This window comes from Aquila chrysaetos, chromosome 13 (assembly GCF_900496995.4).
Source record: "Aquila chrysaetos chrysaetos chromosome 13, bAquChr1.4, whole genome shotgun sequence".
Lineage (NCBI taxonomy): Eukaryota > Metazoa > Chordata > Aves > Accipitriformes > Accipitridae > Aquila > Aquila chrysaetos.
The window spans coordinates 29,445,355-29,463,165 of NC_044016.1; the positions used below are offsets into that span (position 1 = coordinate 29,445,355).

Genomic DNA, 17,811 nt, shown 5'->3' on the forward strand with positions numbered 1-17,811 from the left:
TGATTTTCAGATTGTATAGCTTCTTTAAGAAAAGATTACTTATCATCAAAGAGCTGAGTTTCTCAAACTAACAGAAAGAGTAACTGGGCCTCAACTGGACCTTTCTGTAGATGTATCTTGAAAACATTCCAAACAGCAACTTTGTGACACAGTTGCTCACAACAGCTAGAGACTGTCATACATCCTAGTCCCATCTTCTTACACTTATAAACCTCATTGGCTAGTTTCCCCACTGACCAAAGTTCTAAACTTCATGATGAAAGAACAAATCTGTTAATTCAGCTGCTCTGCGGATTGACAAGTCATGAAGTGATCTTTCTTGTGTACTCCTTAAGTAAAAAAGCTGAAAAGAGATGACAGTTGATACCTGTTTGCCATTGTGAGTCACTGATGACAAGATAGTTCGTAAAGTCTTGAATCCCATTGCAATGTCAAGGAGATGAGCAGCAAAGAAAAAATTGTTGTAATGGCCAAGGACTGACATGGTCATGTACCACGCTAGGTAAAGGAAAGACTAACAGAAAAAAGTTCATCACAAAATAAAACTCGTGGCTATTATCTTTAACTTAATTCAAAACACTGAGGAAAGATAGAAATTGCTTGAATGTGCTTTTCTTTAAATAGAAAACAATTTATTTTTTTTTTACATAGAATTTGCTAGACATCTTTGAGAATTTTCTCTTTGGGCAAAAATATTAAATCAGCAAATACAGAGTTCGCAAGACATGGTAAAAATTGACATATTCTAAATCTGAATTTGTAAAAACTAATTTTGAAATTGCTAACCCCTTATCTGTTAATGTTTCTAATGTAAAAATTTTTTCTGATTTAAATGAATTTTTGTTTATGAATTTCTAAATCATTACATTAAAATATTAAAGGCCTAATGTGGTTAATGACAAATGAAAGGACTCTGCAAGCAACAAAAGGAATTGTATAATTAATTCACACTACTAAAACTACTACTTAAACATGTAAGTGTTATTTAAGTAGTCTACTAACTATTACTACAAATGTTAATTTCATCTTTTCCTCTATCATTTAATTTTTATTGGACTTAAAGACAAGTACATATTTATAAGAGAAGTTACAGTCCCTCCCTTAGAAAAAACCTAATCCTGAACAAACTCTAACTCTTTACAGATGATGCTGTCTGCAGACCTGGAGACTTACCGTTCCACTCTTCCTGACTAAAGTCAGTTTACACTTTCATTCTCTGGCAGTCCTAGTTCCAAAATCATTTGTTCCCCCACCATTTTTTCCACCAGTAAAATAAACTGAGTTAGGCAAGTGATAATTGTAAGACTCTTAATAATCATTTGATGAGTGACTTCCTAAACTGCAAAGTATTTTAACAGTCAGGCTTGTTTATCAATCATTTTTTTCTGGTTTTTAAAGACTCATTTTTTCAAATTATTAAAATCATCAGTCTCATTCTGTATCACATCCTACTACCAGTTTCAGTGATACAAATTTTAGCAATTCCACATACATTAACTATACCGATCTGACTGTGCTCCAGGAATATTCAAGTGTTCATGAAGTTTATGAACAATATGAAAAATGGCAATTAGAATTTATATAGTCAGTTTTCTAATTCTATGGCGCAGTGCTTGCTTACTGCTTCTGATTAAAGCATATCAGAAAGGGGGCGGGAACTGACTGAGGTTCTATAGACTAATACCTATGTAACTGGGAAAAGATGTCGGCAATGCCTTTTTAAGTTTCCAAGATTTTCTTCATCTATGTAGTAAATAAATTATAATCCAGAGTATTTCACACCTCCCTTTGAAGCACTTCTGGTTAACAAGTGTATATTGCTTTTTAGCAGGTGAATATATACATATATTTATGTGTGTGTGTATATATATACTGATAAACTTACATTATCAGTGAAAACAACTCCTAATTTCCACATCTGATACTTAACATCAATGGAATTTAGCCTGTAAAAATAAAAAAATAAATTGCATTTTATATCAAAACACAATAGGAAAATATGCAACACAATCTGTAGGAAGTGTATCGCCACATAAACACAGGAGACAACAGCTGATCTACTTCTCCAAAAGCTGAAATACATCAGAACCTTGTTCTAATTCACACTTTAACTCTGGAATGGACCTGTCCAAAGAAAAAAAACAAACAGAAAAACAAATTAATAAATAGTGGTTTGGATTCATCAGACTTAATGCTGATCAATGTCTACAACGTTATCACAGACAAACAAATGAAATCAACTGTCTTTATAATGCATGGAGAAAAAAAGATATGTTTGTTTTTTTTTTTAAATGCGACCCACCTAAGCCTGAAGTAGCTGTCAAAAAAGGTCGGAGAATTTGTACCCCAAAATGCCAATTCTTTACCACTAGTTACGATAGCATACCTTCGGTGATACAATTAGATGACATTAAAGACAAAGCAAGGTGAAATGAATCTCAGCACTCGTGTGCTTTGCTTTTCCACTGATATCAGGAATAAATGGGAATGAAAGAGAAATGTGTATTAAAAGCTTTTGCAGAAAAGGACCTGGGGTTCTTGGTGGGCTGCAAGTTGAGCATAAGCCAGCAGCGCACCCTCACTGCAAAGCAGGCAAACAGTACCCTGCGCTCCGTGAGGAGGAGCGTTGCCAGGAGGTCGAGGGAGGTGATCCTTCCCCTCGAACTCAGCACTGGTAAGGCCACCCCTGGGGTGCTGGGTCCAGCTCTGGGCTCCCAGTTTCTTCCACAGTTTTTGTTGCTTTGTTATATTAGCCAGTTAGCCTCTTCTATTCTCCTGTCTCCAACAAACTTTTATGTTGTACAGACTGATATTGTAAACTATTCTCTCTAAATTCTTCCCTTGTATTTCTTTAATTAATACTTTTAGGTATTAATTCTCCTCTTACTCTATCAACACAAATAAATGTCTCAACTTTAGGCTACATTTTTTGACCTAGAATTAAACCCATTAATTTGCTTGAAGCATTTTTTTTCCTCTATAGAGAAGTGATACAACTAAGTTACCAAACAAGATGTTTACCATTTTTGTTTGTAACTGTATCTTGTCCTCTCTAGTTTTTGACTTTTTCTTTTTGGAAAGGTTTGGATCATCATATTATATTGACACAAAAAAATTCTAAGCCTGGATCACAACTCAGGAACAAATATAAATAATAGCATGTCATCTGTCCTGCTTTTACCCTTAAAATGTCAGTGAATTCCTGAAAGAGCTGCTGACAAGGACTAAACAAGTCGAAATAATGCTGGCAGATGTCATACACCTGCCACATACAAAAGCACATAGTACTTCTGTGCCAAATATTTATATGGAATTGTCTGAGCCCTTAGATGGAATACCAAGACTTAAAACCTGGTCTATCGAGGTCTGATTTCCAAAATTCATACTTTTATAACCAGAGCCACTAACCACATAAAAATAATAGTTTTATTTGAATATTACACTCCCAAGGAATACTTTGCCATCAAAATACCAAACTCCTACTTGTATGCAACAGTATTTACTCTTTAATACAACCAATAATTAACACCATTTTTACACATAAAACTAAAAGGCAAAAGACTCAAGTTGAACGTTCTGTATAACAGTATAAACACTACATAGATATAAGTGGAGCTACTATAACTGAAAAACAGCATTAAATCAAACTTAGATCCAGACATCTACTCCAAATAGTCTACAGCCTATTTTAATTAAGAATTCATTTGTCCTTCTGAAGTATATTAGTCTACTTGAACAAAAAGGGAAAAGCAGAAGAAATGTAGTAGAAGTTCTCTGATTTATGAAAGATTTGACCCTTGCTCTCAAATTTACATATGGCAGATCTTTCATACATACATTTTATTTCCATGCAGAAAACATTTAGATGATACAGTAACTCATTTAGGGTCAATTTTTTTACCCTTTACTCACAGTGAATTATACTTTTCTGCCTTTATTGAATTTCCATAGGACTACACATTTAGCTCAGAGCAGTTAAAAGAGCACAGTTATATTATTAATGCTCTCTAAAGACAAAAATAACATAAGCACAGAGACTAATGGTGAACTCTAGAGCCTATTATCTAGTTAGACAAGATTCAACAGACTATAATTTTCTTTCTTACCATTTTACCTGTGGTTTGGGGTTTTTTTTAACGTATGCAAAGGCAACAAATTTCTAGGTTAACAAATCTAAAACTCCTCATACGGTGGCACAAAACTCTTTTAAAGAATGAGAGTTGATCACAGTTTACTAGGCATATTGATGACATGGTCAGCAACTCGTTTTGCTTCATTATTCTCTTCATGGCAGACAGCAGCTCTGTAGAAACTAAAGCCTAAGTTTTCACCAAAGTTTCTTCCATGGTGACTCGGGCCATAGTGACTGGCTGACATTTACTGTCTGATTAGGATCGCAGGGTTGATATTTGTATAACAAACTACATACACCAAAGAAATAAAAGCTGCAAGTTTTTTTCTAACAGGCTTTCAAGTTTACAAGGATGGAAAGATGCATCCGTAACAAAATCCGCATTCATATCTTGAAATCATTAGAATCATACTAGTCTCAAAGGTCCCTACAGTGCACTATGGTCCAGATACCATAGAGTACTCAAAGATAAATCTAGCATGCTGCCCTTTCACCAAAGCTAGGAGTGCTTCTTGAACAATCAAATGGCTTCTCCAACAACAGTCTAGCACAGCTAAGAGCTGCCGATACCATTTTCATCAACTCCAAGTTATAAGAAAATTTTCTAGCCCCAAATTTGAGTTATTAAAGAAATAAAAATTTATAGAAAACCCTGTCCTAGAGGGAAAAGGGGGAAAAAAAGGATCAGAAATGTTAAGAACAGTTTCTCACTGAAATATTGTTCAGTAACATATTCAGGTGGTAAAATGAACCTCTTGAAATTTATTTCTGAAAATATTATTGTAGCAAGTTAATTCCTTACTTTATTCTGACCCAATACCACTCAGTGTCAGGCATATTCTTGTGACTACATTCCACCTATCCATAACTATATTTGTCTTGCATATGAAACACCACGGACAGGACTGCTTATGGACAGGCAGGATACTCTCTCATGAAATGGCAAAAAAACCCAGCACTAGGGGAACTCATCTCTAGTCGATTTAATGTGATGGTTTTATATTTTACAAACAGCAATAGCTGTAGAGATCCTAAAAATAAAGTGAATATTGACCTATATGGAAAAAGGAACAGTTCATTTTTCTGTATCTTCATTTTTTTAAAGTAAGTCTGATATGGATAGCAACGCAATAACATGCATAATACTGCATTCTCCTGTTTATTTCTGCTCACTACCTTGACCAAGTAGCTCAAAGACTTAAAAGAATATGAGGTCATATAAAAATAAAGCTCTACAGCTGTGAATCAAAAAGTGACAGTATGGTTTCAAGTTTCCCTTGGAATATCATCAGCTAGTATTATATTGGATGGATTTCTTGATCTGAATGAATTTTTATTTGACTTCTTTCTGCACCATTGACCAGGTTGTCATGCACTGAGTACTGTAGTTATAGTAGCCAAGTTTAGCGACAGTGAACGATGGCACAGTGTGAGAATGCACAATGTGAATAAATGATAGGAAAATGCTAAGAAATTGCCTGTATTACATTTGGCTGCAACTTGCACTAGTATTTCATCACCTTCAACAACAGCCAGAATTTTTACAGCTTCTTTCTAAAGGCCTACTGCATTCAGCTGTTCCAAGTGTAACATAGTAGGTTTTCAAAAGTTATTCTTCCCTTTAAAAAAAAAATCCTCAGGCAATCAAATGATACTAATGTTAACTGGAATCAGAAAATTCTGAACTTTTCAGCCTGAATAATTTTAATGTTTATACATCAGAGCAGTTCAGAGCAGCTACAGGGCATTGCCAGCTGAGGAACAACTATCATTACTCTAAGCTCAGACCGAAAAATAGCCTTGCAGCAGCATTTAACCTTTTTCCAAAACGACAGACAAACTAAAACTGGGAAGAGTCAGTTTTAATTAGTTAGCTCTTCACATTAACTTTCTTAGCAGACACTGAAATTTTCTGTTAAAGGTTCTTTCAGGTTGTTTCAGGAGGCTACTCTAACAGAGAAAACAGTTCAGAAAGATGACCCATTTTTCTGAAGGTATAAGAAAAATCATTAATGAAAATATGATCAATCTTATCAATTAATGAGTTTCAACGTACGTGTTTAGGAAGATCTTCTGTTAATGTTACAATTTTTACAATAGAAAGCATTCTATCAGATTAGAAACATTCATTATTTATTAATTGGTCAACTGGGTAGGAAATATTATCTTTTCTATTGCACTGTGTGAAATAGTGCTCATTTTGTGCTGGGCACGGAACAACATCAGCAGGTGATATGTTACAGAGAATGGTGCTAGCCGACCACTACAAAAAGAAAGCATTGAACCGAAACAAAACAAAACAAAGCAAAACAATGAGTTACTCAGTGTCTTTAAGTTATCTGTCTGCTGTGGAGATACAGCGCATAGAATAGATTATGACTTTAAGGTATCCTACACAAAGCCTATGGAAAGATACACTAGGCTTAAGATTCCGAAGTAAATAATCAAAGGACGAGCTATCTTACATTAGCATCTGTAAGTGGAAAGGCTTGAAGTTGAGTTTCCCACATATCCATCATTCCTCTCAATGGAACAGGCTGGGAATTTGGACATTGTATGTTAACGGTAACTATGCCTGCCTCAACCATGAAGGCTGAAGCCACTACCCACTTGCAGATATACACTTCTATTTGGCCAAACAGGCACATCCACAGGTTTGTAAAACCTGTGGTGACATCGTATCAGGTATAAATTTTGGGACTTCAGGTGTAGAAACTACGTCAGATAAAATCCCTTACTTTTTCACCAGCCATTATGGGCAAAAGGCAGGCTGTCACCTGAGGGGAAAGTCTACTAGTTTATCAGAGACAATACTGTAATCCAAGATACTACATTACTACCAAGGGGCCTACCTGCTCCAGAATCCTTTGAAAACCTAGGTTATTGTTTCTCGTGACAAGGAAGAATAAGACCTTTTAACCTCTTTCACATTCTGAGGCCAGCTGCACTCATTGTTTGTACACTTCACATTTATGACATGGTTTATCTTCTCGTCAAACTATGGAAACCTCACATCTTCCAGGAGAAAATTATTTACAGTTTTCCCTTCTTGAAAAGGGAAGAATTCTTCTACCACATGAGCATTCAACAGATGCCCTGCTTATTTTCCCCCAAATTAGCCTTATGTCACTGATTGCTGCAGATGCTTGAGCCTCAGCTGCCCCTTCTGTTGACTCTGACTAAACTAATGACCCCAGAACTAACAACAGTTAGGAAGGTAACGGGACTGAGAGGTAATCCTCAGTATGATACCTCTGATAAATAAATTTCATCTTTGTGTCTTTCATATTATTCTCTCAAATATACTTCATCCATGCTGCAGCTAGTTTAACACCATCCACCCCAGAAGGGAAACTTATTCAATGGAAAAACAGTGCACTGTCTCAATCCCAGTTTACAAATTTTAACTGTCTCTACTGTCTAATCTACAGTAAAGCTCCAACTGCATCATCTGCCTTAGCTGGTTATATTTAAACAATACTGCAATGTATTTAAATAATTAAATATATATTTATAAATTTAAATATATATACTAAAAAAATACTCAAGACTGCATCCATTTTTTATGCAGTATATCAGCGGGATGGGTAGGAGCTTCTGAAGGAGCATGGTCACTTGCAAGTAGAGTGCTCTGAGTCCCTTGCAGAAAGACAGATGGAAGGGAATCCGATGTTATTTGCCCACAGGAAAGGGGAAGAAACAGTAGGAGCTAGGGGTCAAGGAGACAGAAGAAAAACCTGGTTCGTTTGTACTGGGAATGTAAATGCTACATGCTGCATTTCCCTTCTGTGTTGAGAGATACATAGGCATGGGCTCTGGCCTCAGGCTGGGCCATCTCCTGCTGGCACACGCAGAAGCAGAGGCACTAGAGCTGGGATCTGCACCAGGTCATAGCATTCTCCTGGGTTTTTTGCCCCAAAGTGGTGCAGTAAGAGTTCAATTCCAGTGCTTTTCCCACCTCTCTTCATTGCACTGTAAATATATTTCAAATGTTGAATCTGGAATATGCTTAAGTTTTAGTAGCTTCATTAGTGTTCATTTTTGAAACTGTTAAAAAGTGGATACGTGTACCTTCCTGAAGCATATGAATTTTATGCAAATGGTTCTGTAAATTTCTTTCATACTTGTTTATTTTCCCACAGCATATTCAACTATTATAAGGATGGAATGATTTTTCCAGGGAGAACATGAAAGATGGATGAGGTCATATTTTTTTTTTTTTTTTCAAATGTACATAACATGGAGTAGACGTTAGAGATGTAACGAAAAACTGACATCCTTCAGGCCCAGTTCTGAAATTAAGTATTTCATCACTCTTCTCCAACTGCTTCATTCTGGTCTGTTTTTTCAAGAGTATTCACAGAAACATTGTTTCAAATTTCTTCCCAAATGTGAGTCATGAGCACACAGGGAAGGGAAAGTAGTTTCATTTTCTTTTTATACCAATAATAAAAGTAACAAAAATATATATTTTTTTCTAAACTCAAGCATGGGTTCTACTATAAACCAGCAGCAAAACAGCAGGTAAGAAAGTATTCTGGAAAGTACTTCTCCCACAGTATTAAATTTTATTTAGTATTGCAATGCCACAGAGTCCTGGGGCCTTAACACTGCACAGGATTGATTGTTTAGATGGACTCCAGGTTTATTCATCCGTCTTTACAAAAGATAGATATTAAGGATCCTTCTTTACAAAATCAGCCCTTGCGTCAATGCAGTTCTAATCTACTAGTGGTCCCACTGTCTACCTCTTATAATCTTTCCAAACCCATTGATAAAATGTTGCTTTTAAAGAAAGGTATAAATAAACCCTTACATTAGAATCTCTGCAGCATTAAAAGTCCATCTGCTAAAATATATTCTATTTATTTGAATATCTTTTTTATAATGCAGAATTGGAAAAAACATTTTTGCAGTGCTTAAGAAAAACTGACGATGACCCTTCCCTAAGAAGGAAAATGAATGCAATTACTCTGAATGTCCAGGGGCTTTTTTTTCAGGTCTGTCTCTCAGATGACAGGCAAATACACAGTTTAGGGAAAACAAATTATAAAAAGATATAAAGACTAATCATCCAACTTCCCAGATTTTGCTGGTCACTATCACTTAAATTTATTCCATCATTTCTTTATAATCAGAACACACAGTGCCAATTTTGCCCATTCTTTCCAGCTGAGCTGAACTATGAAAAGGAATTTCCAGCCTCATTGTAATGACACTATCAAAACAGGAGGAATGTGATGCATTCAAGCAGCTGTGCACTAAACTAAATCTTCATACATAAAAAACAGTGGAGTACTGCAGATACGCTGTCTATAATGAAATAAATTCACTATATCATTCAACTTAAGAATTGATGTATCTTATACAGCTATACATAAAAGAGCAAGAAGAAAATTCAAAGCTGAATGACAAACCTTGAATGCTTAATTTTAACCGACAAAAAACCCCAAAACAAACAAAGAAAAAAACCCCAGAGAAAACCAACCACACAAACAAACCAGAAGCAAATGCTTACACAGCAGATAAGGAGCTATCCTTCTTTGGTTTCTTCTTTTCTCGAGCATCACTAAAATCGAGAGCAGCTTTGTCCATTCCTAGTAACTCACTGATCCTGTCACGGCCATAGAACTCACCATATTTATCCATGACCTAAAGTAAGGAGGAATATTCAAGAGAATCAGTTGGGTAGACCAGCTGGTTTTTAGCCTGGTTTCTGAAGACAGGAGGTTTAACATACACAGTCTTTTTCACATGTTTGTTTCCATCTGTCTATAATATCAGTCAGTAATTTTTTTTTTTCTGCTCAATTGCAATCAGTTCAATAGAGGCAAGAGGTGGATGTCAAAGATAAGATTTTTCCTACTCATTTAATGAAAACAGGATGAGGAAAGCAACCCAGCAGAAGGAGAATATCTAAATCGATATCATCGCGGACAGAAAAAAAATACACTGTGAGGTCACACAGGAAAGAGATATTTTGAATATCCTAGGTACGTGAAAAGCTTTGATTAAAATATGATTTCTCAAAGACAGTATTTGACCCTTACTAGTCATTCCTTTCAAGAAAAAAACAAAAAAAAAAACCCCAACCAACACACATTTATTCTGTTTAAAAAGTTTTTTTCAAATAACCTGAACATCTTGACTAGGAATTTGGGATTATTTTTTTTTTCTTTTAAGGGGAAGTATTTCACATTGAAATAGTTGTGAAAAATGCCCTCACTTATTAGCTAGCTGCATTGCATAATTTTATGATCTTATTTTTCTTAGTTAATAATGCAATGAAACTATAATACACATAGAATTTATAGGAATAAAAAGATCTTGAACAGAGAGTTACAGCTAAGAATTATTTTCAGTGAATTCAAACTATCCCCCATCTCTTTCTTACAAAATTTAACATGTTTCATAAGAAACTTTTCTGGAAATGAACATTTACTTGCTCTCATTTTCAGTGAACACACAGCTCCTTCCTAAATATTATCTCTCACTTCTCATTTTCAAACAGAATACTCAAAGAAATACAAAAACTTGGATAACAAGATCATAACTGAATGACTCCTGCAGGTGAGGTGGTATTTCACCAGCTTTCTAATAAGCATTGCATTAAATCTTTATAGGTATTTTTGCAGATTTTGAGAGACAAGCCTTCTTTGTCACATGCCTGAAAACAGTGCTTCATGACTGTGGATCATTCACTAGACTTGGGATTTAAGTATGTTTATATATAAATATAAATATATATAAAAGAAAACATTCTTTGCAAAGTACTGCATTTGAAGGCACTTAAATCTATGCAGAGCAGTTCCTCAGCCAAAGCTAAAGTACCAAATCTTCCACACAATTTTAACCATGCTCCTTTCCTTTTAATAGGAACCTTCCTTGACCTACTACGTTGACAGAAGCAATGTAGATTTTTACTTTCTTTCTTCAGTACTCTGTGCAAGCTACTCCCTCCTCTCTGCTTAGATAGACAGATAGAAATACGTATCTAACAACTTCAAATATGAAAAATTACTTTCAACAGCAAAACGAATACACAAGTCAAAGCATTTTTTAGACAGGTTGACGTAAAACTGCTATGAAGCAGAAGAGCTGCTCGTATTTCAAAAGACATGTTTCCCAAAGTGTGATTCAACATTGGCATTAAATGGTATGAAGGAAGGGTAAATCTGATCCAACAACATAAATAACCTTTTTCAATTGTGACCAAAATGCACTAGGAAGATTATTCTTGTTCTAAGCTATAGTACATACATTACATTTATTTTCTAAGAGCGAGCTGAGAAAACATTTGACATAACATTCATAAGAAATGAACTTCAACAGTCTCTGCTTATGGAGGACTATTTTTGAGAGAGAGAGATTTTTAGGTTATGTTATAAAAGCTCATTATAAAAGCTCATCTGCACACCCACAAAGGACCACAGAGAGACTGGTTGGGGGACAGTCCAAAGAACACCCTGCCCAGCTACTCCCAGGCCCATCACAGAGCCATCAGCCCATTAAAGGCCCATCTCCTCAAGCGTAGAGGAGCAGAGGGGCAAAATGGCAGGCAGGAACCCAAATTACAGACTCCCAGTGAGTAGACACCCTGCCTGGTCCCTCCCAGGGCTGTCCCAGGAGAGCCTCGGCCCCAGTGTCCAGGTGTGAACCCCATCAAGATGAGTCACTGGGAGTAGCTCTCCAGATCACCGTTCAGACTAAGAGGGTTACTGCCAAAGGATGTGGGATACATTATAGGATGGCAAGGGAAGAGCATTTGGGGATTGCACAGAACTTACTATTGGATGTTATAGGGAGGAAGCAAAGGTGGGAAAAGGGATGGATTTAGGTGATTTGGGGAGGAGCAAGTGCGGGAAAAGAGAATGGTAAGGGACAAAAAGGGCCAGATGCATATACATATAGTTTGCCGGTCAGTACAGTTGTCTGACTATGCCCTGTGCCTAAACATCTCAGTCTGTCCTACCTTCTTATTAAATTCCTTTCTAACCCTCTCCTGGGTGAGTGACTCTCTATTCTGTGTGCATGGAGGTGAATACATAAATACACACAAACAATTTACGTATGTTGCAATATACATACAAGTGTACACAGAAATTCTCCACAGAATTTCATGAATGTATTTGAACTCCTGTTTTATATAGCAAGCTGTATGTAGAAAAAGTTTGAAAGAGTAACTATCCAAACCACACAGAAGTAGTTGTAAGCATGAGGTGACTGGGGAATTCTGTGTATTTTAAAATGGTAAATATGGAAATCTACACAGAATCAAAGTTATATTTCAAAACAGTGTCGTCCATATTTCTTCAAACACAAAAATATACATGCATTAGAACTTTATCTTAACTTCATCCATATTTTTAAAAATAAGCCTTACCTTTCTTTTCACAAATTTGTCCCAGTAATTATTTGGAAAAGACCTGAAAAACACAGATAAACAAGATTACATTTTAGACAATCATGAGAAGATGCAGTAGTTACTAGATGCCATAAAAATTACATACTGATTTTGGTTTTAAGCGGCTTTTTGTTGCTGCTGTCGCCAGCTAGTCATTTGTGAAGTCACTGGAATGAAAGTTGCCAAATGGCATTCAGCCTACCATGTCAATGTGACTGGGAAAGAGTGGCAGAGCCGATGCCTACAGACAGGGTTCTAAAGCAGTTGGATCACACAGGCCCACCAGGCAGAGAGTCAGGACTTTAAATATGTTCCTGAAGGAGAGCCTTCAAGAGACACTAAGAGGCTGCAAAGCACAGCCCACCCTTAAATTGACAGCAATACACAACCATCACTGTGCTTACCAAAAGAAATTCATTGCCACTTTTTTTCTTTTATGGAACAGAAATAATTTTACATCATAAACGTGGGAATGAATAAGATTAAAAAGTAATAGTGAACATTAGCATAACAGGTGCCTGAAATATTTTATATATCCTTGCTAGAAATACATGCCTCACAATTGTTTATTTCAGACAAGCTGGACGATCAACTATATAATTGTGGAGATTGAAGAACAATTCCTTGCGAAGCTATAAAGAGATCAAGCAGGTAAAAACTCACTGTGTGTTGATTACGAGTCTGTCCCACTGTCCCTTAATATCGTCTTCTGATGGCTGTTCAGTTATATACAGCCCATCAAATTCCAATTTCCTTGCCACTTCCTTTTCTCTCTTAAAAATAACCAGTGGAACCTGCAGTTGAAAAAATATCAGGAATTATTTAAAATGCACTGAGATGTCTGCAGATTTTTAAGAAAAGCTGATTGTTATGAAAAATTAAGTATGAAAACTGAACAAACCAAAACCAGTATTTTAAAAAATTAAAAGACTTGATAATTGCCCACAATACTGCAAAGGTGTAGATGCACAAGGACCAGGTCATTCAGAATCATATAACTACAGTGTACCACACAGTTGTAAAAAGATGGCCAAAAACCCTGAAAAGGTATTCTTCAAATAAAAATAGTTCTTCTGTGCTATGGAGCTATTAGAGATAGTCAAGTGAAAGAGAGCTAAAATAAAAATAATTTTTAAATGCTTAGAAATTCTACTTCCAAAATATTAATTTGGGATCAGACTTTTGGATTGCATTTTGATATCCAGAGGTGTTAGAGGTTGCCTTTCATTCGTGTCGTGGTTTAACCCCAGCCAGCAACTAAGCACCACGCAGCTGCTCACTCACTCCCCCCACACCCAGTGGGATGGGGGAGAAAATTGGGAAAAGAGGTAAAACTCGTGGGTTGAGATAGGAACGGTTTAATAGAACAGAAAAGAAGAAACTAATAACAATAATGATAACACTAATAAAATGACAACAGCAATAATAAAAGGATTGGAATGTACAAATGATGAGCAGTGCAATTGCTCACCACGCACCGATCGACACCCAGCTAGTCCCCAAGCGGCGATTCCCCGCCCCCACTCCCCCCTGTTCCTATACTAGATGTGACATCACACGGTATGGAATACCCCGTTGGCCAGTTTGGGTCAGCTGCCCTGGCTGTGTCCTGTGCCAATTTCTTGTGCCCCTCCAGCTTTCTCGCTGGCTGGGCATGAGAAGCTGAAAAATCCTTGACTTTAGACTAAACACTACTTAGCAACAACTGAAAACATCAGTGTTATCAACATTCTTCACATACTGAACTCAAAACATAGCACTGCACCAGCTACTAGGAAGACAATTAACTCTATCCCAGCTGAAACCAGAACAATTCATTAAAGAATTCTTGAGGTTTTACAGTGGGAAGCAAAGAAAGGCTGGAAGCAGTAAAAAGAAAAATCCTTCAATCACATTCACATTCCATATACTTGATTTGTGCTTTGTAGTTCTTTGCCAGCAGCTGAGACACCTGAGCAGTAAGGATCAGGCTTTACCTACAACTCTCTTTCATCATCTGGATGACATTCAAAAGTATATTCCAAGAAGGCAGATGTAACTAGTGGTCCCAGCGGAGTGGATTTTTCTTAGAAATCTGTTACCAACAAAAAATAAATCCTACTCTTCCCTGGAATTATTTCACAGGTCCCCAGAATTCACCCACCCTGCATTACCCACCTTGGCTGTATTACTAGTCAAGACTGGACATGAGTATACTGAAAAAGTAATAAGTATTAGACTACCCAAGCAACATGGTGATTGCATTAGTTACAATAACAATAGTTCCAATCTTATTTTCAGACAGCTAATTGAGAAAAATTTAGCAGATTTCATGCAGAGCAATCTCCAGAAGCAAACATATCATACACAGACCTGCAGTTATGAATATTCTTAATTTTGAAATCAGTATACCTCCAGACAGAGACTGAAACCATATTTGGTCTTTTCTGCAGGGTTTCAGAATTGGAAAGAAGGCAACTCACTATGGTGAATAATGATAATAACGTCTTTGCTTTCTAGTCTGAGAAAAAACATAGTTCAAAAAAACAATGTGGGAAAGTAGCATAAAAAGTCATAGTGGGGGGAAAAAAAAAGCTATGAGGTGGGAGAAAAAGACATCTCAAAAGCCAGAAATCTAAGCTTTCATGCTGCATGCCAACCAGTGAAACAGGAAAATGTGTTTTATTATTTATTGACCTGCAGACACACTTAAAGTAGAGATGAAAATCAACCAATTAATGAAGTAGTATGATGACTTTTTGCCTCAACTACAAATGCAGATTGCATCTTTTTAGCACAGAAAAAGTATTATCCATTAAAAGAGGAAAAGAAAAATATGAAGGACCACATAAAAGCTTAATAAAGAAATTATAATTGTAAGGACAAATAAGCAGCCATACTGGGTCATAGCAAAGGTCCATTTAATTTAGTACTATCTTGCACTTTGACCTATAGTTTTTGCCTCGGGAAGAGTGTAAAAATGGGGGAAATACATCCCAGATGCACTCCTCCCAGCTCTAGAGATTTATGGCATTTGGTCTTCCTAAACCAGAAGCAGCATTTTGCCAATAAAGGTAGGATCTTTATTTCTTACATCCCTAGCAGAGGTCTCCTGCAAGATAATCCTTTAAAAGATGCTGAAATTCCTGCCAAAACACTACCACGAGAGTGTGTATGAAAAGTAGGCATTGTCTACAGCCACACCATGCAGTAGGGGTAGTCCAAAATGCTGCATGCTTTTCAAATGACCCAGCTGACAGATTAGTAATGCAGACACTGTCACCTAGCTTCCTCTCACCATGCGCATTCACCGCTTGTCTTTGACAATCACAAGCAGCTTCTCATATACGTTACTGCTGTAATTATCTGGCTGACATGGTAACGGTGCAAATGCTGATCCTATGACCCTGTGTCAGCAGAGCAAATCAGGGTCTGGCCTGTAACTGCCTGAATTCATACATTACCTAACACACGATTTCTGTGTAGGTTACACTAACAGAATAGGGTTTCTTTACGTGGTCCCTCAACCTGCTTAAGCAAAGTTGCTATGACTTTGTTCCAATTTATACCACTCGATGGATAAAAAAACTTGGGAGCTAGAAGAAAAAACAGTGTTCAGTTTTTCTTACTTTCAAACAGTAATACCCTATGATGCAGAAGAATGAGATGACTGTGTGCAGGATGGCCAAAATCCGCAGCGTGGGCTCCATGTAGCCACTGCTTTCTTCCAGGACATAATGCACTGCAATGATCCTCTGGTTGTCGCTTTCCAGGCTGTTTAACTTGGTACTTTCAGCAGCAGATACCACAGGAACTTCCTTTTCTTCTGTCACAGCAGAGGTGGAGACCTGTTTAAATCACTTAATCTTAATATTGCGGCTGTATTCCTTTGACAGGAGCTTTACACTACTACAAGCTAAGTAGTATAACTGAAAACAATGATACCAAGGACAATATAATTGTGAGAAAAGCATTTGTTGCATAAAAATTTCCACAGAGAATACCTCACAAAGACCCTTGCATTTTGTTACACCAATCTGTGATAGTGTGCGTTTTCTTTTTTTTTTTTTTTTTTTTTTTTCCCCACTCTCTGTCCACGGTAGCAAATTTGGGCTATGCTGAACTTTATCACCTCAAATTCAAGAAAGGGCATAGCCCTCCCGGAGGAAACCCAGTCAACTCCTGACATTCCCACAAGTAGTCTCTATCAGCAGGGCTCTGCCAGAAAGTGATTCGAGTCTGAAGACTCTATAGACTTGTATTAACAATGCTAAAAGTCTTGACAAAGATGGTCAGCGATATTCTAGGCAGCTTAAGATGATGTGAGTTCTCCTTGCTGTACACACCCTTTCAGGGGAACATAATGGCACAAGAAAATATCTCAGCTGACACGTATTAGTTTAAGTTGCCAGTGAAGTACTGTGAAATGGAGCATCTGAAGCATGGGTACGTCTTTCAGTCTGCTGCCTCTGTTACAGCACAGAACTTTGTAAATAGCTATTTGTGTACTGCAAGTCTATTATTACTTCACACAAACACTTTAGTTCTCACTATGTTAGATTTCTGAAGCGGCAGTATGAGGCAGGTATTTAATCTGTAAGGCTAGGCAGTTTTACCGTAGTATACTATCTACAAAACCTGAACGTTTTTCAGCATACAACTTGAAAAGTAATATTTTGACAAGTTTACCTTATAGAAAAGCAGGATGAAGTTGATGGCAAAAGCAACAAACAACGCCAACATCCTCATGTTATAAAAGTTTCGCGCAAAATAATTCTGAAAATAGAAACAGAACTTAAATACACTTCGCCTAATAATGATACCACAATCATTATTAGGTTGTTGCATGGGGGTGTTTTGTTGTTTCCCCTATGGAACTTTTTAACAGAATTAGAAATAAAAAAAAAAAAAAGAAAAAATCAAACATTTTGAGTGATGTATTGTACAAATTCTCTCCTACTCCATATGTGCAATAATGGATAAAGAGCCTTTTGTTTCACTCCATGCAGAAAGGGATGAAGGATTTCTAATTACTTCTTACATCTTTTTCATTATCCTCTCAATACACTTAGAGACAACACAGAGACATCAGAATGTAATAGTAATGTAATAGTAATACAGAAATCTCTATCTTCCCTCTACCTCAATATTCTTGCATATGGCAAATTTTTACTTTTACCAAGAAACAAAAATGTCTGCATATAAGTTAATTTTAAATCTTTTTTTATTCCAAAATCAATTGCATTTTTACTAGATCTACAAAAAGTTCATCTGTGAGCTAAGTACCAAGGGTAGA

The 17,811-nt window shown here is 36.6% G+C and overlaps 1 protein-coding gene across 9 annotated transcripts in view; it reads right to left on the reverse strand.

The window, feature by feature from the left end:
• The window catches only part of RYR2 (ryanodine receptor 2), a 456,533-nt gene that overhangs the window by 11,928 nt on the left and 426,794 nt on the right, over positions 1-17,811 (reverse strand). For all 9 annotated transcript variants that reach the window (XM_030034940.1, XM_041128385.1, XM_041128384.1 and 6 more), the window contains 7 exons: positions 17,205-17,291; positions 16,145-16,363; positions 13,200-13,330; positions 12,516-12,558; positions 9,651-9,784; positions 1,886-1,946; positions 368-514 (listed from right to left, as the gene is read on the reverse strand). In XM_030034940.1, coding sequence (XP_029890800.1) covers positions 368-514; positions 1,886-1,946; positions 9,651-9,784; positions 12,516-12,558; positions 13,200-13,330; positions 16,145-16,363; positions 17,205-17,291 — 822 coding nt within the window. The remainder of the gene's footprint in view (positions 1-367; positions 515-1,885; positions 1,947-9,650; positions 9,785-12,515; positions 12,559-13,199; positions 13,331-16,144; positions 16,364-17,204; positions 17,292-17,811) is intronic.